The sequence below is a fragment of the Acinonyx jubatus genome, chromosome B1 (assembly GCF_027475565.1).
Source record: "Acinonyx jubatus isolate Ajub_Pintada_27869175 chromosome B1, VMU_Ajub_asm_v1.0, whole genome shotgun sequence".
Lineage (NCBI taxonomy): Eukaryota > Metazoa > Chordata > Mammalia > Carnivora > Felidae > Acinonyx > Acinonyx jubatus.
The window spans coordinates 200,426,176-200,450,682 of record NC_069382.1 but is presented as its reverse complement, the minus strand read 5'-3'; the positions used below and the strand labels follow the sequence as shown (position 1 = coordinate 200,450,682).

Sequence of the window (24,507 nt, the reverse complement as noted above, 5' to 3'; positions counted from 1 at the left end):
AGGAGACTCCGGGCAGCAGCAGCCAGAGGGGTGCCCGGGAAAATGGGCGGGGAGAACAGACTGGCCCGACCTCGCCGACCCTTGATTTCTTTGTCTGTGAAATGGGTTCCTCATGCGGGCAGAGGGTGCACAGGGGGCACCCTCACGTCACCCGGGAGGAAACGGGCTCATTGGCGGGCCTGGGAGCACTCTGCAGCCTGTGCAGGCTTCCCTTTAAGGCCACCCCTACTCAGAGTGCTAAAGCCCAGGCCATGATGTCTCCAACACCTTCCAGGTGGCTGTCCCTGGGGTCCAGCTCTGCCCCTTGCAAGCTGAGTCTGGCTGCCTCCTCCCCACCTCGTCCCAGCACTCTGCAGGGCCCTCTAGACCAGGAAGCAGCAGCACTAGGCTAGTCAAGCCATTATGGCCCCCGCGGCGGGGGGGGGGGGGGTGGCTTTCAAGGACTTGGGCCACCAGGAGGGAGGAGCCTCTGCAGATGCAGAGCTGAGGGGCCACCAGAATCAGGCTGAGTGGAAGTCCAGGTCCTTTTCTCCATTGGCTCTTGGGGGCCAGGGGAGGGGTAGCCTCAAGCCCAGGGTCTGGGGGTGAGGTGGGTTGGGTGGTAGCCAGCAAAGGCTGTGGCCCTACAGGGGCTGGGCCACTCTGCACCGAGGGACCTCTTCACACCAAGTCTGGGATCAGAGGTCAGGGATCAGGGCACTGCCCAGGAGCTCCTGGACCCTGGGCCCGTCCTCCCTTCTCCTGGTCCCATCACAGCACAACAGTGTCCCCCAAATCCCTGATACGGTGTTCAAGACTCAAGTCCCAAGCTCCACCACCCCTTCCTCTGAAGCCGCATCAGCTGCCCCTCTCCATTCCTTGTTTTTCCCCCTGGACCCCTTGCTAATGGTGTCAGCTTTGCAACACTTCTGCCATCCACCTCGGCAACCTCAGGACACCCTGGAGCCTGGTCCCCCAGTGGCTGGTCCGAGCTTCCGGCAGCACTCAGGCAGCACACACAGGGATTTCTGAGTGGATCCGTGTGCTCCTGTGAGAGGCTCCATGACTCCACTTTCCTCTCCGGGAGGACAACCTCCAGGCAAATCCTGGCATCTGGGAAACATGACGGGAGCCGGCTTCCCTTTTGCCCCCTCCCGCCACGGCCCTCGCATTGGCGATCCTGGCCTCGGACCAGTTCAGCTCCTGGGTGCAGGGTCCTCCCCACTCTGCGGGGGTCCCTTGGCGTGACGCTGGCGAGGGCTAGTCCCCTTCCCTGCCTCTAGGTGGTCGTAGCGGCCTCGCTGGGCCCCAAAGCAGGTCGAGGGTCCTTAGGCCTGGTGCCCTAGGTCTCGACTCCAACCCCGAGGGTGCGGTAAACTCAGCTCTAGGCTGCCCTGCGGGGTCACCGCGGGGAACGCGGGGCGACGCGGGAAAGGACGCGGGGAAGGGGAGCACAGTAGCAGGGGGGCTGGGTTCAAAAACAGAGGGGGGATCTGGGACTACCTGTCCCGCACCCTCACCCTCACCAACCATCACACCCCCGGCCCGCAGCGTCGGCAGGCAGGTAGAGCTCGCGGGGACCGGGGAGACTCGGCAAGAACCACCCCCCCACCCCCCCTCCCCGCCCCGCACCTGCACCGAGATCTTGGAGCGCATGCGCGGGCCGAGGAGGGCGGGGGGCCGGGCCGGGAGGGGTCCTGCGGGCCCAGCGCCCCCCGTGCCCGCTGCGGAAATTCGGTGTCGGAGCAGAAGGTTGCTGAGCTGCGCCCGGACGCGAGGGGCTGCGAGCGACCTGGGCATCAACGCCTGCTCCGACCGCGCACCCGCGCGTCCAGCCCGTGTGGCCCCGGGCGCGGGTTCCCAGGGGCGCCAGGCCCGGAAAGCCGCGGCTCCGGTCCTCAGGGCCCCGGCCCGGCGTCGCATTCAGACAAAGGGGCAGGAGATGGAGATGGTTCCGTGACTGAGCCCGGCGGCCGAAGAGGAGGAGGACGCGGCGCTGCGGGCTCCAACGGCCCGGCCCCAGGACCCGACGCTCCCAGGCTCGCGCGGAGGGGTGGCGGCGCGGAGGTGCCGGGGCCGGGCGGGAGGAGCCCCGCCAGGAGCCCCGAGGAGCGCCCCCTCCGGGCCGGGAACCCCGGCCGCGCGCTCGCTCGTCCCCGGCCACCTCGCGGGGCTCGGCCGCTCCGTCGTGCCCCGGGCTGCCCCGCGCCGCCCCCGCCCAGGCGCACTCCCGCCGGCCGCCCGCACCGGCCGCGGCGCAGCGCCCAAGTGTGCCATCGGGCGGGCGCGGAGGCGGTGTCTGCTCCCACCCCCGAGATCACATGGTGACCCTCGGCAGCCAATGCAGTGGACGCTAGGACCCTGCGGGACCCCGGGCGCCGCGACTGCACCGGCGCCGCTGCATTATAAATACTTCTCCAAAATGCGGCGCAGCTCCCTGCGCGCGCCCCGGCCGCCCGCCGCCTCCGCCCCGCGCCCCTGAGCCTCCGCCGCCGCCGCCGCCGCCGCCGCCGCCGCCGCCGCCGCCGCCGCCGCCGCCGCCGCCGGTCCGAGGGCGCCGCGCCCTTGCCCTGGGCCCGGGCTGTGCCCGCCCGCAGCCCGGCCCGCGTCCCCGCGCTGCGCCGCCCGGCCGGGTGCATGCATTGTGGGCCTCCCGACATGGTCTGCGAGACGAAGATCGTGGCCGCCGAGGACCATGAGGCGCTGCCGGGGGCCAAGAAGGACGCGCTGCTCGCCGCCGCCGGCGCCATGTGGCCCCCGCTGCCCGCCGCGCCCGGGCCGGCCGCCGCGCCCGCCGCGCCCCCTCCCGCGCCCGGCCCCCAGCCCCGCGGCGGTGCGGGGGGCGCGGGGCCGCCGGGGGGGCGCGGCGTGTACATCCGCGAGTTCCGCGCGGCCGAGCAGGAGGCGGCGCGCCGCATCTTCTACGACGGCATCATGGAGCGCATCCCCAACACGGCCTTCCGCGGCCTGCGGCAGCACCCGCGCACGCAGCTGCTCTACGCCCTGCTGGCCGGTCAGTGCGCGGGGGACCCCGCCGCGCTCCGCCTGCCGCAGTCCGCGCCCGCCCGCCCCCCTCACCCCCGGGGACAGACGCACAGGACCCCCCCGAGCCCCGCTCGCCCCCACCGCGGGGCCCGGCCCCGGGAGGGAAGCCCATCCCTCGGGCCCCCTCATGCCCTCTCGCACGCGCACGGACGCGCACCCGCACGCCATCGGCTTTCTGCGGTGGCCTGGGGCGAGGTGGCCCCCGGCGGCGGCGGCGGCGTCCGGGCTCTTGGCCAAGGCGCGCCGGGTGGGGGCGTGGGAACGAGCGCCGGCGGAGGGTAGGGGGCCGCGGGCGGGGGGAGAGGGAGGGGGAGAGCCGGGGTCTCCACCTGCGTCCCCTGTCGGTCCGGCCCCGCCTCTCCGGTCCCGTCCGCGGTCATCCCGGGTGGGGGCGGGGTGGCGGCAGGTAGCGCCCGCTGCTGAGGCTCCGCGCCTGGCGCGTGTAACTATATATAATCCGCGGGGCGGGGGAGGCTGCCTCGGCGGCTCCAAGTGCTAATTTATGAGGGGAAGACAGCCAGCTCCCCCGGGTGCCGGGGGAGGGTGAGTACCGAGGAGGCAGAGCCAGGGGCCCGGGGGGGTGGGGGAGGCAGCCCCCGCAGGGGCTTTGAGGCCTTTTCCATGGAGCCCCGGAGGGCGGTTGCCCCCATTTCACAGATGAGCTTGAGGCCGGGGGTGGTTGCTCTCCCAAGGTCACGCAGCAAAAGTGACTTTCACTGCAGGCGCGTCTGTCTCCTGGCAGCCTAGATGGGTCTGGAAACCATCTCGGGCTTCCCTCCCTCATCCCCCCACCCTCACCTCAGAACACTGGGGGGGCTGGCCCTGGGGCCCTCTGCCGGAAGGTGCCCCTGCGACTCCCCGAGTTTACAAGGTGGGACAGCCTGTCCGAGCCTCGCTCGAGTGCGCAGGGGTGTGTGCACGGCCGCTGCCACATGGGGGCCACATGGGCGGTGGGCACGGGCCACGAGGAACCCCGCCTGGGGGGCTCTTCCTGCCAGCCACGGAAGGCGGCTGCCCAGAAGCCGCCGCTGTGCTCAGAGCGGTTAGAGATCCCGTGATGTCAGGTTACCGAACAGCGCGTCCTGACGGTGGGAAGTTTGCCGCGAGGGAAGAGAGGGAGAGGCCGGCAGGCCGACCGCTGCTCCCGCGGAGAAGCGGCCGCGGCGTGCTGGGCGCATGTGCCCGGCTGGCTTGTTTAGCAGGGAGCTGCGGGGGGGGGGGTGTCTCTCCCCCAGCCCGGGGTCGCCCGCTCTGCCCGCTGCTCACCGGGGCCCCCCTCTCCCTGCAGTGCTGTGTTTTGCCCTGACCCGCTCGCTGCTGCTGACGTGCCTGGTGCCGGCGGGGCTGCTGGGCCTGCGTTACTACTACAGCCGGAAGGTGGTCCTCGCCTACCTGGACTGCGCTCTGCACACGGACATGGCCGACATCGAGCAGTACTACATGAAGCCCCCCGGTGAGTCGCGTGTCTCCGGCCCCTTCCTCGCCCCTCCCACCGCCCCTCCTTCCGTTAGGGCCACCCTCAGGCCGCCAGCCAGCCAGCCGCCCCGGGGACTGGCCTGGGAGGACAGACCGGGCCTGGGCGGGCCTGGGCTGGCGCACCCGGGGCCCTGAGTCTTCTGAGTGAGGGCTCTGGCGGGGGGGTTGGGGGTGCAGAGGGCCGGCAAGGGCTGGGGGAGGCAGAGCTAGGTCCTTGGTGCCGAAGCAAGGCCCCCGAGGGTCTGCACAGACCCCAGGCCTCTGTCCTGCGTCCCGTGGGGGCGGGTGCGTGTGTCCTGAGCCGGCCCTGGGCAGCGCTGCCTTCCGGATGCCCTTTCCCCGGTGCCTGCTGCTCAGAGCGGGTGGGATCTTTCTCACCTCTCCTCGGGCCCCTCTGCTGTGCTTTGCTGGATCTTGGGCTGGCCTGGAGCGGCCAGGGCCCTGGTGGAGGGGGACTTCATCGTGGTGAGAAGGTTCTTCGTGGGGTCGCTGAGGGCTGTGAGCCCTGCAAGAGCAGGGGTTTTCAGTCTTGCCCCCACTTCTGGTTTCTGGGCCAGTTAGTGAGGCAGAGGGTCTTGCCCCAGCCCCCGGGCTTCTGTAGATGGAGGGCCTGGGTCTGGTCTAGAAGGGTCTGCAGCCCTTGGGGGCTGTCCTCTGTCCTCCGGGCTGATCCTGAGGCAGGCTGGGTCCTGGGAGGCAGGGCCACATGTTTTTCTCCATGTCCTGAGCTAGCTGGAGGAGGGAGCCTGCGTCTCAGCCCTCTGGGGTGTTGGGGTCTCCCAGGTGCCAGAGGGTTCCTAGGCCGAGGAGAGGGGACCGTGTGGCCTGAACGGTTGGTGAGCTCTAGGGAGGAGCTGCGGGTCACGGGGACAAGAGCAGCAAGGCTTCCGGAGCAAAGGTGCCCCACCTTGGCACCACCAGCCCCTGGCCCACCAGCCCCAGCCTGTGGTGCCCTGTCCTGCCCTGTCCCCACCCCCATTCCCAGCCCTTCGGCACCTTCGGTTTTCCTGGCCCCTTTCCTCAGCTTGAACTCAGCATCTTCTCGGCCTCCACGGAGTCCCAGCTTCTGCAGAAGGGCAAAGCCCACCTAGCTGGGCAAGGCCCAGGCTGCAGGAGCAGATCGGGGCTCGGGCTGGGAGCTGGGAGGACCCTGCTGTCGGCCCTGCTCTTTCTGGGCCATGGTCTCCCTGGGTGTGAGTGCAGGGTGTGCCCTGCTTCCCCCCGGAGACGTCCAGTAGGTTGCAGGAAGGGGCCCCGGGGGCAGGGAGGCTAGCCGACGGGGCTGTGCGGCTCGGGGTACAGGGAGATTTGGTCTGGCCTGGGTGTGTGGGGGGAGCCAGAAACCCTGATGGTGGGCAGGCCGGCTGGTAGGGGTCCATCAGGGCGGGGGGGCCCTCGGCCGTTCCTGAGCTCTGGCTACAGGCCAGGTGTCAGTATGGCAGGGAAGGAGACGGGAGACCCTGTGGCCAAGCTGACGGGCTGATGGGGCCTGCTGGCAGACAAGACCGTGGGGGACCCTTGGGGGTCGGGCAAAGGGGTGAGATCTCTGGGCAGGGTCAGGTGCAGAATCTTTCTGGGGGGACAGTTTGGCCACTCAAGGGGAGAAGGTGGGGGTGGTTGGTGGAAGGCCTGGCCACAGGCAGGGCGCGTGCAGGTGGGGCTGCTCAGAGTGGACACCCCTGTCGGTCAGCCCCTGCCTCCTGTGGCGTCTGGGCTGGTGGTCAGCAGAGGTGACCAGGCGGGCTTTGTGGCCCGTGCTCTGCAGGCCTTCTCCTCCCGGTTGATTGTCTCTCCTCTTGCTTCTCCCCTCATCCCCCTTTGGCCTTTGTCCTCCTCTTCCCGCTCTGCGTGGGGCTGTGATTGGTCCAGGCCATGGGTGGGGACGGCTGGCCTGGCCACTGGGTCGCTGCCCAGGAGAGGCCAGGGTCAGTGGGGAGCGTGCAGTGGTGCCCACGTCCATCCATCCTGGTTTTCCACTTGGACCTTCTCCTGAGCCTACCGAGGATCTGCTTCTGTGTCCTGATCCAAGCAGGTCACGGGGCTCCCGGGCTCTGCAGCTCCCAGCCCAGGAGAGTGGAGGCCACAGAGCTGGCAGGGCCTGAGGCCTCTGAGACCTCCTGAGGCCCCCCGGGGGGGGCATGGCTCCCAGAGGGGTCCCGCTGCCCTGGCCTGTCCCCCCAGACCCCCTGAGGTCCCCATTGTAGGGGTGCTTCCGGATGTACCCCCACGGCACCTGCCTCTCCCCAGCTGCCTGCCGTGGACACACGGCAGCCAGTGTGCAGAGTCCCAAGGGGCCGGGGGCCAGGGCAGGTCAGCTGCACCTGTGGCCTGTCCGTGGCCATCCGCCGCCATCCAGGAATTCGTTCTGGGGGTGGCCGGGCAGAGGAGGGCTGTGTTTGGCCGAGGCCTGCCCAGCTCTTGGTCTCTGGGGGAGGGACTCGGGCCCAGGGCCGCAGCGGGCAGCGGGCAGGCCGGGCCCGGCCCTTTCCACTCAGAGGGGGCTCTGGAGGGGCAGCCGTGTCACCCAGCAGCTCTGACTGCCCTGTCCCTGCAGGCTCCTGCTTCTGGGTGGCCGTGCTGGATGGCAACGTGGTGGGCATCGTGGCGGCGCGGGCCCACGAGGCAGACAACACGGTGGAGCTGCTGCGCATGTCCGTGGACTCGCGTTTCCGTGGCAAGGGCATCGCCAAGGCGCTGGGCCGCAAGGTGCTGGAGTTCGCTCTGGTGCACAACTACTCGGCGGTGGTGTTGGGCACGACGGCCGTCAAGGTGGCCGCACACAAGCTGTACGAGTCGCTGGGCTTCAGACACATGGGCTCGAGTGACCACTACGTGCTGCCCGGCATGACCCTGTCGCTGGCCGAGCGCCTCTTCTTCCAGGTCCGCTACCACCGCTACCGCCTGCAGCTGCGCGAGGAGTGACCGCGTCCCGCCTGCCCGCCCACCTGCCGCCCCGGCCGCCCCGTCCGCCTGTGCCCGCCTGCCCACCGCCCGGGCCCGCTTCCAGACGCTCACCTTGGCGTTCGTGTTGGGTTTTCCCTTTTCAACATCACGCGGTTTTCTGGCTGGCTCTCCGGGGCTGTGGGGCTGTTGCTCGTCTGTGACACTTTTGGGGCTAGGTTGTTCGCAGCCGCGGCCCCTTGCCCTCTCGGGCCTTCCGGGGCTGCACCCTGAAGAGTGACAGCATGGACCGCCACGCGTCCACACGGCTGCTTGGCCTGCTCGAGGGGCCTCTTCCCGCCCACCGCCATCAGGGCAGGCCCAGCCTGGCCCACCAAGCACAGGACCTCCTCGACGAGGCCCCCACCCCCCGCCCAGCAGACCCCTGGCCATCGGCCAGGCTATGGCTCAGCTGTCGGCTCCCGGGAGGCGTGGCCTGCTGGGCCGGCCGGCCACTGCCCCACGGGGCACGGAGCTAGCCGCGGGTCCCGCTTTGCTCTGTGCATGCTGAGGACACGGCCTGGCTGCAGCATGCCGCATGCCCCACGGCCTCCCGCCCTGCTGCCCTGCTCAGACTGGGCCTAGACTGGTGAGCGCCCCCTGCCCGGCCTTTGAGCTAGCCACGGCAGCCCGCCTGCCCTGGGGGGGCGGGGGGGGGGCGTGCCCATCTCTCGCCGCCCCTCGCTCCACCCAGCCCAGCTTTGCTTTGACATGGAGTCACATTTCTTTCCTTTTGGTCCCTGCCCCTCCCCTCCCTGCCCCAGCTTTGCTGACTGGCATCCTCACCCACGTGTGGTTCCCGTAGCAACCTGTCGCACAGCCTGGTTGGGGTCCTTCAGGAGAGCAGGGTGGGGAGGCAGTCACGTGGTCGCCTCTCCCCAGTGCCAGCTAGAGTACGGTGGCCTTCCCCAGACCTCCCCGAGGACCGCCCTGCCTCACGGCTGCTGGGTTCTGCCCTGTGAATCTTACTTTACTCAGCCAGGCCGCTGCCAACACCACTGAGCCCACAGCTTCTCCCAGCCTGAAACCGACCTGTTTTTTAATAAGTTATTTAGACAGAATAGCACTCTGCATGACTTTAATTCTTGGGACAAAATGGTAGTTTATACCTTCACGCGCACACACACACACACACACACACACACACACACACACAAACACACACACACCTGTCTAGAATATGCACTACTTCTGGCCCAGTTTGGTGGGGGTGGGTGGCCGGGTGGGTGGAGGGTTTCAGATTTTGAAATCTGGAGGGAGAACCCTGACTTAGCATTCTTTCCCCCTAAAGAGCATTCCTGGTTTGTGGGGAGGTTCTGGGCTGCCCTGTCCAGCCTTGGCTCGTAGGACTGAACTCAGGATGGCAGCAGGTTCCCCCCGATGCCTTTGGGAGGAGCGAGCGCTGTCTGCCTTGGCTGGGGGGGGGGGGGGAGGGCGGTACCGGCGTGCCTGTGCCCCCCTCCTCCCCCTGCCTCTCCCTCTCAGGTGGGAGGTGGTTGTCAGGCGTGGGGTAGCCTGGACGGGGGAGGAAAGGGGCGGATGGCAGGGCCCACTTGTCCAGCTTGTGAGTCTGGACCCGGCCGTGGGGGCAGGAGGGGCATGAATACGGCCACCGAGGCCCCTCTACTTGGTGGGGTGAGGAGGGGGGGTGGCAGGCACAGTGGGCCGCTGAGCTCGGTCCCGTGTGCGGGACACAGAGGGGACGTTCTTAAAAAGGCACTCCGGAAATCAGCAGACGAGTAAAACGAGCCCAGTTTCCCGAGGGGCCTTTTGTGCCTCAGCAATCGAGATATTTGCAGAACATTGTACAGACCCCACTGTCCCCTGTACATTTCTCCCCGGTGGCGTCCAGTCCCTGCTTGGGGATGGGAGTTTTGTAGACTGTACAGAAATCGGCACCCTATTTTCTTGCAGCTCTCAGATTTTGTTAATCTGGATTATACAGACAGACGTAAAGTGTTTTAGCAAAATGGAAAACAAACAGTTGTGCCTTTTTCCTCTTTTTGTTCGGATTGGTTTGGGCTTGGGGCGGCCTCAGTTGGCGTGGGGCGTGGCGGGGGCTGTGGCTGGGCTGAGGCCTGGCCGGGCAGGAAGGGCAGGTGGGGGCCGCGCGGGGTCAGCATGGTGGGTTGTGTCTTGTCAGTGGCAGCTTGGGGACGCTGCCAGCTTCCATTGATCCTGTGCCTTTGGAGCCTCTGGTCCCTGGTGTCGGGACTTGTGGGGTGGGTGGGGGCCGCTGGAGCCCCGGTGGGGCTGGGGCTCCGGAGCTGCCGGCATCTGGTTGACGCTGACCACAGTACGTCACTGGGGTTGCTCCTGGGCAGAGGCGTGGCCCTCCGCTGCCCTGCTGGCCTCTGTCTGTCCGTGTGGGGTCTGTGGGCTGGGTGGGCTGTGGTGTCTTTCCCAGGCGGACGGCCCAGAGGGTAGGGACACTGGCTGGACTCCGCACCTTTCTTTACTGCCCTTCCACTGCTGCCAGGACTTGGGAGAGATGCCGGGGGCGGGGGGGCATGACAGGGTGGCCGTGTGTCTGGAGCCCAGATGCCCAGCTGCTGTGGGCACAGGCACCTGTGTGCTCAACAGGCTGGGTGCCCCCCATGCCTGGGACAGGGCCTTCGCCTGGCCAGCGTGCGGTGCAGCGGGGCCCGAGGATCACTGGGGGAGCAGACCCCCCGTCTGTCCCCTGGGCCATGCTGGTGGAGGATGCCTGTCTCTGGCTCGCCACCTCCCGCCAGCCTGGGAGCTAGCCGCTCCACAAACGTGCACTGAGATGTGAATTTTATACATTTGTAGAAACTCTGACGTTACTTCTTCTACCTCTGTGAAGCATCCTCCTGGGGCCCTGCTCCCTCTCCCTGCTGGCCTCCTAGGCCTCCCCCAGGGGCGCCTGCCGAGGCCCAGGAAAAGCCAGCCCCAGGCTTGGCACCCATGCTCAGGAGACAGGGCTCCCAGGACTTCTGGAAGCCTCTGTTTTTGGACTGGAAAGCAGGAGGTGGAGTGTTCCAGAATGTCCTTGTTAGATGAGCCTGAGACATAGACCCGATGGGTAGTTCCCAGCAGTGGGATTCGGGGCGGCTGAGGGCTCTGGCACCTTGGACTGGCCTGGAGCCGCCAGGGTCCTGGCGGGGGGCCCACTGCCCAGGTTTGGGGTCTGCAGACAGCTGGCCCCTGGGGGTGGTGGCTAGAGCGAGTGCACGTACTGAGGCCAGCCGCCTGGAGGCCCCTGGTGACGTCTCTTACCTTTCATCTGTACCCGTGTCCAGCCTGGCCTCCCACTGTTGCCCTTGGGTGAATGGGGCGGAGACGCAGGGCCAGCCTGCCCCCAGGGAGTCGGAGGTCCGGCTCTGGGAGACAGGCTTGAGCCGGGAGGCCCTACAACCCAACCTGCCCGGGGCCTGAGGTCTGTGGGTGGCCCCCAGCCTGCCCCCGGCATCCTTCCTCACAGAAGGCCTTCAGAGGGGACAGGCTGGGGGACGCGCCTCCGATGGCTTTCTTGAGTATCTGGCGAGCGCTTGGGAGGCTCCCTGGGCCACAGGGGGAGTGACTGCCCCTGCCTGCCCTGGCAGTGGCTGGCAGATGTGGCCCCGAGCCGAGGCCCTTGCTGCGGCGGGGCCGGGGCCGGAGCTGGGCAGCTGCCCTGAGGCAGCCTTCCTGTGGGTGTCCAGGGAGTGTCTGGACGGTGGCCCCTGAACCTCGGGAACCCACCACCCTCCCCAGCGAGGTGGGTGGTGTCGCTCCTGTGTCTGAAGCTGCTTCAGTGAATGTGTTTTGGCCATAGCCTGTGTCCCTGGTCTCCTGGTCCTTTGGTGGAGGCGTTAGGGCGTGTGTTCTGGGCTGGGTGTGGGGCAGATCCTGGAACGTTTGCTCCGTGGTGCTGACGATAGGCTTCCAGCAGTGCTGTGAGTGGGGCGGCCCGGGGCCTGGGGTGCGGGAGGGGAGCCCCGGCCTACCGTTGTTGGATGTATTGTTTTTTAACAGCAATAATTAGCCATTTTGAAGACGGAGTGTGTCTGGTGTGTGTGCCTGTGTGGCTGTGTGTGTGCATGGTGTGCGTGTGCACACGTGTATGTGTGCCTGTGTGTATGCACACGTGTGCTCACCATATGTGCACGGGCATGCCTGTGCCTGTGTGTGGACGTGCATGTGTGTGCACACATGTGCAAGGGTGTGGTGCCGGGGAGGGAGCCTGGTAGCCGAGGACCTCCCGTTCCAGCCTGGACAGGCTGGCCCCAAGCCCTGTGCCGAGCAGCGGGGTCCTGGCAGGTGGCCGCGTCCACGGCTCGGCGCTGGGCCCTCTCCCTCCCCCGGGCCCTTCCCCAGGGCCCAGCGGACCTTGAATGTAGTGTGCCCTTCCCCCCCGGTGGATGGCACTGGGTGGGCCTGTGTGAAGCGGAGGCGACCCAGGATGAGCCTTTGCCTGCGTCTCTGGGTGTGCGGGGAGAGTGGCAGGGTGGACACTCAGCCAGACGAGCTGTGATCAGAGCTGATAACATGGCGTCACCTTGGCCAGGCTGTTTGACCACAACTGCCATGGACACTGTGTCTTTGGGGGCACAGAGCCCAGACCATTTCATGGTGGCTGGTTGCACTTCCTGTGGTTTACTGTTTATGGGTCCAAGACCGTGGCAACTTCCCTGAGACCCCAGGATGCGCCAAAACAGCCCTTGAGAGGGCCCGGAGGGGCAGCCGGCCAAGTTCCAGAGGAGACAGGCTGCTGGGCCAGGGGCGGGTGGGGGGTCCCAGGCCTCCTGTGGGCGTGTGAGCAGCAGGAGGGGTGGGGAGTGCTGTGGCCCCTCCGCCTACGTGGCCCCCGATGCTACTGTTTCTCAATAAAACCAGACTTGACGGAACTGGGCTCCTGTGCTTTCTTGAGGGGCCCGCTTGGCACTTCGCCAGGAAAGGCTGCTTTTTCTGGAGATGCTCCTTGGGGGTTGGGGCAGGTGCTGGGTGACCTTGGGAGGCGAGGCCGCTGGCCCTGTGCTGGCTGCCCTGGCCAGGGCTCCACCGCAGGCCTGGGCATCCTCCTGCCCATGTGGCGCCTCTAAGGAGTGACTGCGCTCTGAGGGGCAGTGGGAACTGTGGGGCCAGGCCACGGCATCAGGCCCACTCCCTCCTGGTGTAAGGGAGAGAGTCCAGTCCCAGCAAAGGGGTGAGGAGGGGGCTCGGACACTGAGGTGCTCCCCAGGCCCAGACAGTTCACCGTGGTGGGCCTTCTGCTGTCCCAGTCTCCAGGGTCTGCCCTCCTGCCACAGGCCCTCCGGCCAGCTAAGTTGAAGCCGGCATCTAGGGTCTCGAAGCCGGAGGATGCCAGCTGCCTTGGGCAGCATGCTCTGGCCCTTGCCGGCCCAGGGGCACGAGGCCTGTTTGGACGTCAGCCTGAGCTCAGTCATTTCCTCTCAGACATCTGTGTGAAGCCCCGCGGTGGCCGTGCCTCTGAGGTGACAGCATAGAGACAGGCCGCCAGAGGCGTGGCCATCCCTGTGTGCACGTGGGCACGTGGACATACCACACACCCCCACGGCCGGCATGGAGGGGCCCAGCGGCAATTCCCCGCCATCTCCGGATTCCGGAGTGTTCCATCACGCAGCAGTCAGGGCTGGCCACACAGATCCTTGCACTTGCACACTCCGTGGAAACAGTGATGGTATGTTGAAGCCATGGGAAAAATGGGCCTGGGCACAGCAGAAAAGGGGTGCCGTGTGTGGTGGGCTGTGCAAAAGGGGCAGCGTGGAGACCCCGGTCACCATTTAAATGAGCAGCTCACACATGGGAGGGGAGGCCCCCGGGGGTGCCAGGGTGGTCTGGCAACGGGACCCCAGGGGCACATTTCCAGGGGCTGTGACGTAGAGGCAGCAGAGCAGGGGAGCAGTTAGACCTGGCGTTTGCTAGCCAGGTGGGCTTGTACAATGATGTGACCTTTCTGTGCCTCAGTTTCCCCACTGTAAAGGGGCACCTCTGTCACCGCCCGCTGTGAGGCTGTTGGGGTGCGTGGTCTGGGCTCTTCTTGGCACTTGGCGGGGGGGGGAATCTGAGAAAACCGCTTCTGGAGGAGACTCGGGGGAGCTGGCCGGCAGGTGGCCTGTGGGGAGGCGGTGGGGCGCGGGAGCGTGACTCCAGAGGCCCTGCCGGCCCGGCTGGGCTCTTGGAGACACCGGAGCCTGCACACAGGCCCCTCTGGCCTCCAGAGGAGCCTGTCATGAACACCAGCCCAGTGCCCGTGGTGCTGTGTTCTCTGTGCGGTGCAGCTGCCGTCTTGGCGGCCCCGGGAGGCTCAGAGAGCCGGCAGGGAGGGCACCCGCTGGGTGGGGAGCAGCTGTGGCCCTGGAGGAGCCCACCCCCAGTCTCCATGGGAGCAGGGCTGGGAGGGCCTGTGGTGAGCCAGGCAGGGCCACGTGGCGGGCACTCAGCCCTGGGTCTGGCTGAGGGCTGTGGACAGGCATTTCCCATCCCTGGGAGGAATTCGGCCGGCTTTGAAAAGACCTTTACTCCAGGGGACAACCCGGGGGGTGAGCGTGGCCCCCTCCACAGCCTGCTCTGGCCGTGACGCCAGTACAAAGTGCCCCGTGCTGACCTTGGGGACGGCCACACGACGGGCTGGTGGAAACCAGTTCTCTCCTCCCACTGTTGCCTGGGGCCACAGACAAAATGAAGGGGAAAAATGCACACACCGGGGGAAGGTGCTGGCACAGGGGGTGGCGGTGGCTGGGTGGTTGCTTGGAGACTCCGCGGGACGTGGGCTGGGCCGAGGGCCCAGGGCCTCCCGCAGTGGCGCCAGGTGTCCCCACGAGTGGCCGGCACTCAGGCTCACCTTAGGGGGCATCTGTGGGCAGCAGCCAGAGTTGGGTGCCAGGCCCAGGCCAGCCCTCCGAGGCCAGTTCCCAAGCCTACGATGCAGGCGGACATGGGCCACACCTGCCCGAAGACAGGATCAGAACATGCTCCACGGTGCCTGGAGAGATGCCCGTGCACACACGCTCACAGTGACAGGCAGACGGGCCACATCCACCCCCGTGTCGTACTACCTTGACCTTGGCTGTGCATCTCACCTGGCCTGCCGGGGCCCCTGGGCCAGGGAGCAGGCCTGTGGGGGCTGGGCCAGGCCAGGCACTCACCTTTGCTCACCACTTCAGGGTCCCCGCTCCCTGGGGATCAGCTGGTTCTGAGAGAGCCGACGGGGGGCCTGGAGGGCCCTTGGGGACCCCAACCCTGGGTGGGACCTTGCCAAGGCCCTCAACGGTGGCTCAACAGCTCCTTCCTGACAGGAAGGATGGGGGCTGCCCACAGCTGCCATCGCCTGCCACCTGCTGGTCTACAGGTGGGGTGGGGTAGGGCTTCCTGGGCCTCCGGGGACCATGGGGAAGGTGGGGGAGGGCAGCGCTGTGGGGGCTCAGGTGCGGTGGGTGGGCCCGGCCCTCCGTCCCAGCCCTCCGTCCCGGCCCTCCTGCCCTTTGGGTGGCTGGACTGTCCTCTCCCATCGGGGAGGAGCCTGGCAGCGTCGTGTGGCACCTACCCGGCCCGACTCACCTGCAGGTGCAGCTCCGAGGCCTGCATGTGCTGCAGGGACTCCCTGGTGCCCCTGACAAGAGCTGGAACAAAGGGAAAGAGGAGAGAGGCAGCCCCAAGCCGCCTGGGCAGGGACAGGGCCACGGGAAGGCTCAGGCCCAGCCCTGCCCTGGCCCCCAGGCTCCTCAGTTATTTCCTGGGTCCACGTGGCCACCTGTGCTAGTAGGTCTGACAGCCCCTGGCTGGTCCCATCTCCACTGGCCACATCCGTGGCACAGGCTCGAAGGCACCATCACTGCACCGACCATGGGTCCCTGGGGCAAAAGCGCCCTCCAGGCTGTAGAACGGCTTCTCTGCTGCCGACCTCAGCCAGTGGGGGGTCTGGCCAGGGGGGGCAAGTGCCGTGCCAGGGCCTCCAGTTCTGTCCAGAGGCCCCGGGGCTGGGAGGAGGAAGGATCAGAGGGCAACTCTGGCTGCAGCTGCTGGGGCAGGAGGGCCCGCGCTCCCCGCCAAATTCCCTATGGAGGTCCACATAATGGTAGAGCCTGTGAGGGCACTTCTTGGTGCTGGTGGCCTGGCCCTGCCATGTGGCCTGGGTCAGCATGGGACACCTGCCCTCCAGCCCTGAGAAAGGGGGTGACCCAGGCGGGGAGGGGTTTAGTGTTTCTCAGAGTTTGCTCTGAAGTTTTTTGTCCCTTGGATCAATAAATATTTCATTCCATCCTACAAAGTTATCTGAAATTTTCAGTACAAAGATTGTGACAGAAAGACCCTAGGAATGGGTGGGAGCTGCCTTGTTCTGTCTCTGCTGTGACTCAGGGGTTAGCTGGCCATCTCCCTGGGGAACCAGTCTCTGGGTGCCTGAAGCAGGTCAGCACTTATTTGAAGGCAGTGGCCTTGTCTCCTCTGTGCTGCGCAGAGAGGACACTGATGGTGCTGGAAGGCAGGGAGCCGGGGCAGAGGCTGCTGGTGTAGGGCTGTTGGGTCCCTGGGAGGGCAGCATGGCACCCATTCCCTCTGACCTGGCATGCACATTGGGAGCCCTGCGGTGTGGCCACGGCCACCCTGGGGGAGCTTCAGGAGTGCTCAGGTGCTTCTTAAGGGCAGGAGGTGGGACCTCGCCCCTCAGCCTATTGGGGAAATACTGACTGTGCACAGAACCTCTCCACTGAAGGACGGAGTTTCCTCTGCTGGACGGAGCCAGGATGGGGCACGTCCAGGCCTTTCACGAGTCCCTCAGTTAGGCTCACGCTCTGCCTGCCGGGGTACAGGCGAGTGACGGGCACCACGAGGCAGAAAGTGGCCCTGAGTCCCCACAAGGGGCAGCTGCTGTAGTTGTCCCTGAACTAAAACAGCCATGTGCCGTCCAGACCTGCCCGCACACGCTGGGACCTGTGGATCTTCCACCTCAAATAACAGCTCGTCATGGATCTGGGCGACCAACCTTGGAGACTCGGCAGGGGTGGGGTGGGGGAGTCACCCTGAGATGTGGCGTCTGGATACCAAGCTTCATGCAGCGATGAGACACACGGGGCGCCATGGAAGGACATGACTTGTGGGAGCAGGAAGACCTAGCCAGCTCCTGCTGCCTGCGGTCACCTGCCTGTTACCAGCACAGTCCCCAGGGAAGAGGGGGGCACAAGTTAGAGGTGACCCCGGCTCCCCTGCTCCTGCCTTTGGTTCGCATCACGGGGGGTCCCTGGGACACCTGGCCAGGCCTGGCCACACCCTTCTTTCCGTAGAGTCGAGGCTCTGCTTGTGGGTCCTCGCAAGGAGGCCGCCTACGATCTGGGCACCTTGCTGCCGCCCCTGCCCCGAGACCTCCCTTCCCCCCACTCGGCCTGGGGGCTGAGCCCCATGGATCCCATCGCCCAGAGGGGCCAGGGCTCGCTCCGAGCTCCCTGCATGGGGTGCGCCCCTGCCCTGGAAGCCAGTGACTCTGGCTCTGTGCCCCTGTCAGCCCTGGCCCGCCCGCTCCCTTCTTCAGCACCCTTTCTCTAAGGCCCTTCGGGTACCCCTGGAAGTAGGGAGGTGGGGCCTGGACTGTGGCAGGAAGTGTGGGGGCAATGGGCACCAAGGGGCAGGGGTCTCGGGAGGGCTTCGGCTCAAGTGAAGGCGCAAATGTGTGCACGGGGAAGGGACAGAGCAGTGGTCCTCACTAGCTCCATGCCGGCTGCACAGAACATGGCTATTGCTGGGTTCGGCCGGCTCGTGCCAGATTTCATGCATTCTGGTGGGATCTGGGTTGACTTACGTGCTTCGGGCAGGTGACGCTGGCCAGGGGCTGTGGCCCTGGATCTGGTGCTAGCCCTGCCCTCGGGGCCGAGGAAGGTGGCTGGCCCTGCACACTCAGGGAGGGGAGGCGTGGTGCAGGTGACCCACAGGAAGGGTGGTGGACATCAGGGAGGGACCCGTGTGCCCTGCTCTTGTGTGCCTTGCTGTCCCTGGGACTGGGCCTTCAAAGTCAGAGGCCATGTCTGGTCCTTGTCACTTTGCAGGCATAGCCTGCGGGGGAAGAGGCCCCATGGGGCAGAGCTGTGGGCCCAGAAGCACCGGGAAACCAGGGCCGCACAGGCGAGGTGTGGCGGGGCCCGCTGGGCAGTGGTCACCATGACGGCAGGCCCTGGCTGGGGGAGGGCAGCTCTCAAGCCTCTGGGGGAGACGCACAGGGTCTGCAGCGGACATTCACAGCGCCCACCCCAATCCATTATCCCTCTCCCTTTGCTGTCGGGTGGGGTGGTGCCTCCAGCTCCAGGCGTCTCGGGGCGCTCTCTCAGATCGGGCGGCCCGAGGCGTATGCCCTGCAGCTTCCAGGAAGACTCTCCAAAGGGCTGACTTGGCCAGGGCTCTTTCTGACTGCCACTATTTTCTCCTTTTGCTCGCAAGGCGCTGTGATGGTGAGAGCAGACATCGCCGTCAGGGCACCGAGAGGCAAAGGGCCAGGGAGCCAGAGAGCCCTTGGTCCTGCCGCCCTGAGCCTCCGAACCAGAGTCGGCAGTTGTGGGATTCTGCCTTTCTATGATGGGAGGACAGTCCACCTTTGGAGTCCGGGCCGCCGCAAGTGGACAGTGTCACCAACAGCACGTGCACGTCCTCCTGGCACGGAGTCCACAGGGCGTCACCCGGGCCGCAGGCCCCCGGGGCCGCCCTGGGACGTGTGCCTGCGTTTCGCACCGTCTCTGGCCAAGGGCCACTGGCACCTGCTTCTGCTTTCTTAAACAAACTTCAAGGTCTCCGGTGGGGTCACTGCTCCCACGGGAACTTAGTTTTCAAATGGGCAGAAGCTCAGAAGAGGGGCTCATAACCGTTTTCAGTTTAGCAGAATCAGTTTTCACACTTCCTGAAATGACACTGTGAATTCTGAGCCACCTAAGAATAGGTCTGAGCCGTGAGTCACTCACACACCCCTCTCACCGCTGACTTCTAACTGGAAACTGGGGCACCAGGGAGAAGAGGCTCAGAGATGCCCGCGCTGGACCCTGTTGTCCCCGGGACGTGAGTGGGCAGCTGAGGTGATTGCCGCCCTCTGCCCTCCACCCGGGGCTCCTGTTCGGGAGAGCTCCAGAAAGGCTCTGCCAGGCCCTGTCACTGCTCCGCATCCTTCCTGCTTCGCCCCTACCTGCCCGCCCTGCCCGCAGGGGCAGGCCAGGGCCTGCTCAGCGCTCCCCAACCCCACTGCCCTGCTGTCTCGAAGAGTCTAGGCTCATCGAGGCCACTCTTCACTGCTTGGCTGGGCCTCTTGCCTCCCCTGGGCCCATTTCTGAGGCCAAGACAGCGAGTGCCCCACAGAGCTGGGTGAGGCCTGGCCACAGGGTGCCCCAGGTCTATGGCACATTGCCAGTGGCTGGAGGTCGGACAGGCGCCCTCGTGGCGAGCAGATATACAATATCACAGATGCAAGACCACCGTGTGGCCTTTGGTTCGGCCAAGCTCGCACAGGCTGTTTGCAGGCTAAGTTGACCCTACAGACACCACACAGGGGGCAGGACGCATGGGTCTGGGACTGGCAGGAAAGCCCTGAGGAGCTCTGGATAAACTGGAGGGGCCGGCACTGCCGTGGGGCAGGGGCAAGGAGAGCAGATGGCAGGCAGGGGACAGGAGACTCGGAGAGGAGAGCATTTCACATTCTGTTCTTGCCTCTTGCCTCCCCCTGTTGCTACAGAGATGTGGCCCAGACCCCGGGACAGGTGCCCACAGGTAACTTGCACCTGTGGGGTCTCAGACACCCACCCTCCGTCGCTCCACCCCAGGCCCTGGATGGCAGCCTGCGCTGGCCCCCTCCCGTGCTGCTTCTCCCTGAGGCAGACGGTCAGGGGCAGTGCCTGGGGCAGGGGCTGCCAGGGCGGCTTCCCTGGCTCTGTGGGTTCAGGGGGACAGTCTCCTCCCCACTCCTTCGCTAGGGTGCCACCCAAAGTCTCTGGCAGGGCCTCTGCCTGGGGCACATTTCTGTATAAAATGGCTGGAATTGCCAAAAGAACACAGGCTCAAAAGTCAAAATGAACAGTAGGAAATATGTGAAGAAGGAGCCAGGAGAAGGCTTTTTAAGGAAAGACACGGGATTTCAGAGAAGGAAAGAAATCTTTGCCTTGAGAAGGTAAAATAGTACCGAAGTCAAGAGGAAATTGTAGCCTCAGATGGAAAAGGGTGGCTGTAGGCAGGCAGGTCCCTTGTCCCGTGCAGGTGACCCAAGTGGCATGACCCCCTCCCTCTACTGCAGGGCGGGAGAGGCGGCTGCCCAGCCCCGTCGTGACCTTATCTTCCTGGGCAGCGCTGGGTGCAGGGACAGGCCCGCTCTAGCCTGTTGGAGGACCCCCCCCCCCCCCCGAAGCGGGCAAACACACCGGACCAAGGAGGGAGGGAGCCAGACCTTCTGGGGTCTGACACACTCACTTCTCTGGGGGACTTCCAGGCTGGCTGTGCGGAAGGGGTCCTGGAGTTCTGGAGGAGAACCCACCCCTGCCACATGTACTAGGACCCTGGGTGGCTGTGAGGCGGGGCTCTGGGCCAGCAAAGCACCAGGTGACAAGGAGCCCCTGCCTGGCTTTGCCACATGTACTAGGTGTGTGTCCCCCTCCCCCTGGGGGAGCACCTGAGGCAGAGACCAAAAGTGGAGAGAGCTGTGGCCCGGAGGTTGAGCCCCCAGCCCCAGGATGCATCTGAGTGCCAGCCCGGGGGCGGGACGGAGTGTCTGGCACACCGGGGTGATAGCGGCAGGCGGGGGGGGGGGGGGGGCGCTGGAGTCTCCATGTCCTGACAGAGTGTCCGTGGGGTCCACCCGCCTCCAGGCTGCTGCATGTGGTGCCCCTCGAGATGGGCGGGAGGGGTTCAGACGCTCCCGGGAGACACATTTCTGCACCAGCTGAACCTCAAGAGGCCCCTTCGTGCCCCGAGGTAGATGGGCTGCCGTTACTGCAGCCGCGTGGGCCAGCCCTCGGGCACTTGGCCCAGCCTGGGTCAGGCGAGGGCCCTCCCAGGAGTGTGACAGGAGCTCAGGCCCAGGGGGCCCCTTTGCCTCCACGTGCGGGAAGTGGGAGGCGTTGCTTTGCTCCCGGGAGATGCATGCACATGGCTCAGCCACAGAGTCCACGGGCCTCCCCCCACCCCCCGAGCCCTGGGAAAGGCAGGTCCGCGCACCGGGTCGGGCCCAGGCCGGCTGGCCACTCACGCACTGACCTGGCCGCCAGGGTAGGGGAAGTGGCCACTGCAGTACGATGTGGGTCACGGCTATCTTACGGAGGTCTGCGGCCGAGCCTGTGGACACAAAAGGTGCTGCTTCACAAAAGATGTGAGGACCAGGGCCCCACAGCAGGGACTGCCCAGCACGGTCCGCAGAGGCAGGCTGAGTTTTCTATGCTATAGAACGCAGGACCCCACACCCCACGGGTTAAGACAACCCAGACCTGCCATCTCACATCTCTCGCAGAGCAAGAACCCAACCTGTGCGGCTGGGCCCTCCGCTGGGGGTCCCACAGGCTGAGATGGGTAAAGGGCCTGGCCCTGTCCTCGTTTGGAAACTTGACTAGGGAAGACCCACTTCCAAGTGACCCCACGTTGTTGGCAAAACTCAGTTCCTTGCAGTGGCTCCAGGGGAGGTCCTGTGTTGCTGCGGGCTGTGGGCCACACGCTCAGCCCCGGAGGCTGCACGGGCCCTCCATCCAACAAGCAGTTTTGTTTCTCCACGGCCGGCACAAGGGCATCTGCTGCTGGGAATCTCTGATTCTGACCCCTAACCCTTTCAAGGGCCCATCTGATTAGGTCAGGCCCACGCTGGACAGTCCCCCCCCCTTTTTTTAAATTTTTTAATCTTTATTTTTGAGAGAGAGAGAGAGAGAGAGACAGACAGAGCATGAGCAGGGGAGGAACAGAGAGAGAGGGACACACAGAATCCAAAACAGGCTCCAGGCTTCTAGCTGTCAGCACAGAGCCCGTCGCGGGGCTCGAACCCACGAACTGCAAGATCATCACCTGAGCCGAAGTCGGATGCTTAACCGACTGAGCCACCCAGGCGCCCTTGGACAGTCTCCCTTTTAACTGCAAATGCTCTTTGCCATGTGGCTTGAGGTAACCATGGGAATGATACCTCACCACATCCACAGGTTCTGCCAACATTTGGGGCATGCACACCGGCTGAAGAATCTATAACTGCGCCCACTGCACCAGCTAACACGGTGACCAGGCGGGGACGTGCACTCAGCCTTTCAGCTGTGTGGCCTTTTGGCTTGCTTTGCTCAGCTCTCCAGTGGATGACACGGGGCTATGACACAGGTGCCCGGATTTGGGTAGGGACAGATCCATCTGTCGGCCATTTAACCATGTAGGGCTGTGCTGGGCACTCTGCAAGGTGCTGGCTGGTGTAGGGGACGTGCCCGTTCCAGCGCCAGGCACACGGGGCCGTCTGGACACTCCATTCTGATCACGGGCAACGGACTGAAGTTCAAGGTTCATCGGTGATTTTAAATCGCTTTAGCTGTTGGTGGCTCCCGAGGTCAGCGGAGAAGTCAGCGGACTGCCTTCCTCCCCTGTAGGGTAGAGCCCCCACATAGGGACGTCCCTTCCCCCGAGAGTGTGGCAGCAATGCTGGATGTGGAAGTGTGGCCGCTGAGGCCAGCCTGCGGGCGGTGGGGGGTGTCGGGGGGATGGGAGCTTGCACTCGGGTAGGGTGCCAGGGTGCCCGCTGCTTCCGGAGAATGCACGGAGCTGGGAAACAAGGATGGGGGGGCGGGTGGAGAGAGAGGGGAGTGTGGGGGAAGGGGAGGCCCCAGGGAGGTGGGGGCCTCGCGGCTGGTCATGTTGGTTGATTGGTGCGTCAGAGGCAGAACCTTCTCGCCGGCACCAGCCACTGCTTGTTCCTGGCACCTGGTTCAGCTGGGTGCAGACTCTTATTGAGTGGATGGGTGGGAAGTCACTTGCTCAGAGACACAGGTAGGCAGGGAGGCGTATCCATGGTAGCCCGATTCCGTGGCCAAGACTCCTAGTCAGCTTCTCACGTGAAGACGTCTTGTGCGTAGTTCTTTCTGGAAGGGCTCTAAAATAGCTTCGATGTCGCTTCGCACACGCCTTGCACACGCCTAGTGAACAGACATGTGGTCCTGGCCTGACTACTGCCTCAGACCCGAAAACCTCCCCCTCGGGATCTGGAGGGCTGTCACTGTCCTCTGGGGGGTCACACTGCGAGACGGGACCCGGGAAGATTCTCTACGGAGCCCAGACCAGACCCTAGGAATTGCCCTGCCCGCTGCTGAGCCTCTGGTTGTCCAAGTAACACATGGGGGTGGAGTCTGGACCGGGGCAGTGCCTCCACGTCCCTGTCTCTGCAGGACTGCTGGGACCACGATCTCCGTCCTCCCCTTTGTGCACGCTGCCCGCTCCAAGTCTGGCCACCCTCCTGCTGCAGAACCCCCCTCTGGGGGCAGGCCTCACGTCTGGGCCCTGGGGGCCTGGGTTCTCCATCTGTGACCTATGGGGCCACTCATGGGATGATGCCGACTCCCAGGCTGCCTGGGGCCTCACCGGAACAGCCTGTGGTGTGCGGAGCCCGTGATGCGTGCAGACGCTTGAGCCATCTGAGTGCCGTGGCTAGAGACGGCAAAGGAGTCTTTACAACGAGGGGCAGACACTGTGCGGTCACTCTCACCAGCGGCCCCCTGCTGACGGCTGCAGGACCCAGGAGGGCCTGCTGGGTCTGGGGGCCTTCCTGCGAGGTCTTGGTCTGGTGAGGGGCGTGACAGACAGTCCCAGGGCAGGAGTCCAGGACTGAGCTCCAGGCTGGTCCTGGTCCTGCCTTGTTCCCTATTTGCAGGTACAGGATGGCACGGCTTCAGCCCGTCTCTCGGGGGAAATGTAACTAGAGAGACCACCATGCACTGAGCACCTACCTGCTAGGCCAGAGTCATTTCGCTGGTGCCTCCCCAGAGGAGCTGCCGGTGAGGACGGGACAACCTGAGGCCGAGGCCGGCAAGGACCCAAGAAGCACATGCACCCGGCGGATGGGCTGAGGCGCTCCGGGTACCTGGTGCCACGAAGTTGACCGCCTGTCGCTCTGCTCGTGCCCGGAGCCACTGGTCTTGTGTGTGGACCCTCGGCAGCGGTCTCCTTTGGCCCACGATGGATGCCACGTAGCCTGGGTCACACGGAGGAGAAGCAGGACTTGAGGCAGAAACAAACAGGCCGTGCGACACCCCGTGGTTACCTGTCCTTTGTGGGTTGGGCTCCCCTCAGATTAGGTCCAGGGGCCCTGGCAGGACCCGGCCCCATGCAGCACTGAGCCGGAGCGCGGCCCCCCGTTCTGCATCTGGGGTTAGGGGGCTCTGTGCTGGGAAAGCGGGGGCAGTGATGCCCCGTGTGTGTGCCCCGTGGCCCCGTGGCTCGCCTGTCTGACTTCCGGCTGCACAAGCACCTGACAGGGGTCGGGGAGGGCCGTGTGTAGAGACTGTTAAAAGCCACTTGTGGGACTTGGGTATGGAAGTAACTCTGGACCACGGGGTAGCTGCTATGGGGAGAAAAGCATTAATCCTCATTCTACTCAAGGAGGGGCGGATGGTCCGGGTCAGGGGCCGCATCCTGACACACGAGGGCAGGCCCCAGTTTTGTGGGGCCCGAAGCTTCTTAATTCCGAGGTCTTCCTTACAGAACAAACACAAGCATTCTGCATTGGTTGAGAATGCTCCTGAGCGGTGAGGACTTCTGTTTTGCTAGGTTCCCCACTTAGGATCTCATGTGTGTGAAGACTGGGAGAATTTCCCACAGAGATCTCGGCTGCAAGATGACAGCATATGGAGCGGCGGCTGTGGGCCTGGCAGTAATATGACGGGGTCTCCTAATAGTGGGGACAAGGAGAGCCCACGCCTCCGCCCAGCAAACTCCAGTCTCTGCCCCTCTGTGCGTCTGGTGGTTCTGGACCGCACGCTGGGTGCTGGGTGCTTCCTGTTGGCGAGTGTTGGGTTTGGTGTGTCCCTTTCAAGAGGGTCAGGCCCAGGTCACTGGCAGGTCACCTGATGCCTTTGAGGCCTGTGTTTAAGCTCCGTGGGTGGGTTTTGAGTAGCCGGTGGTCAGGGCTGGTTCAGA

The 24,507-nt window shown here is 65.4% G+C and overlaps 1 protein-coding gene across 1 annotated transcript; it reads left to right on the top strand.

Annotated features, from left to right (window-relative positions):
- The first annotated feature begins 2,519 nt into the window (after window positions 1–2,519).
- On the top strand, window positions 2,520–9,421 carry NAT8L (N-acetyltransferase 8 like). Its single transcript, XM_053217714.1, has 3 exons — window positions 2,520–2,992; window positions 4,313–4,477; window positions 7,055–9,421. The coding sequence occupies exons 1-3, from the start codon at window positions 2,617–2,619 to the stop codon at window positions 7,420–7,422; spliced, it is 909 nt and encodes a 302-aa protein (XP_053073689.1). The 5' UTR covers window positions 2,520–2,616; the 3' UTR covers window positions 7,423–9,421.
- Window positions 9,422–24,507: the final 15,086 nt, after the last annotated feature.

Coding starts and splice junctions, on each gene's coding strand:
- NAT8L (XM_053217714.1), top strand. CDS start 2,617: ATGCATTGTGGGCCTCCCGACATGGTCTGCGAGACGAAGATCGTGGCC. Junction 2,993..4,312: donor GCTCTACGCCCTGCTGGCCG/GTCAGTGCGCGG, acceptor CTCTCCCTGCAG/TGCTGTGTTTTGCCCTGACC. Junction 4,478..7,054: donor GTACTACATGAAGCCCCCCG/GTGAGTCGCGTG, acceptor CTGTCCCTGCAG/GCTCCTGCTTCTGGGTGGCC.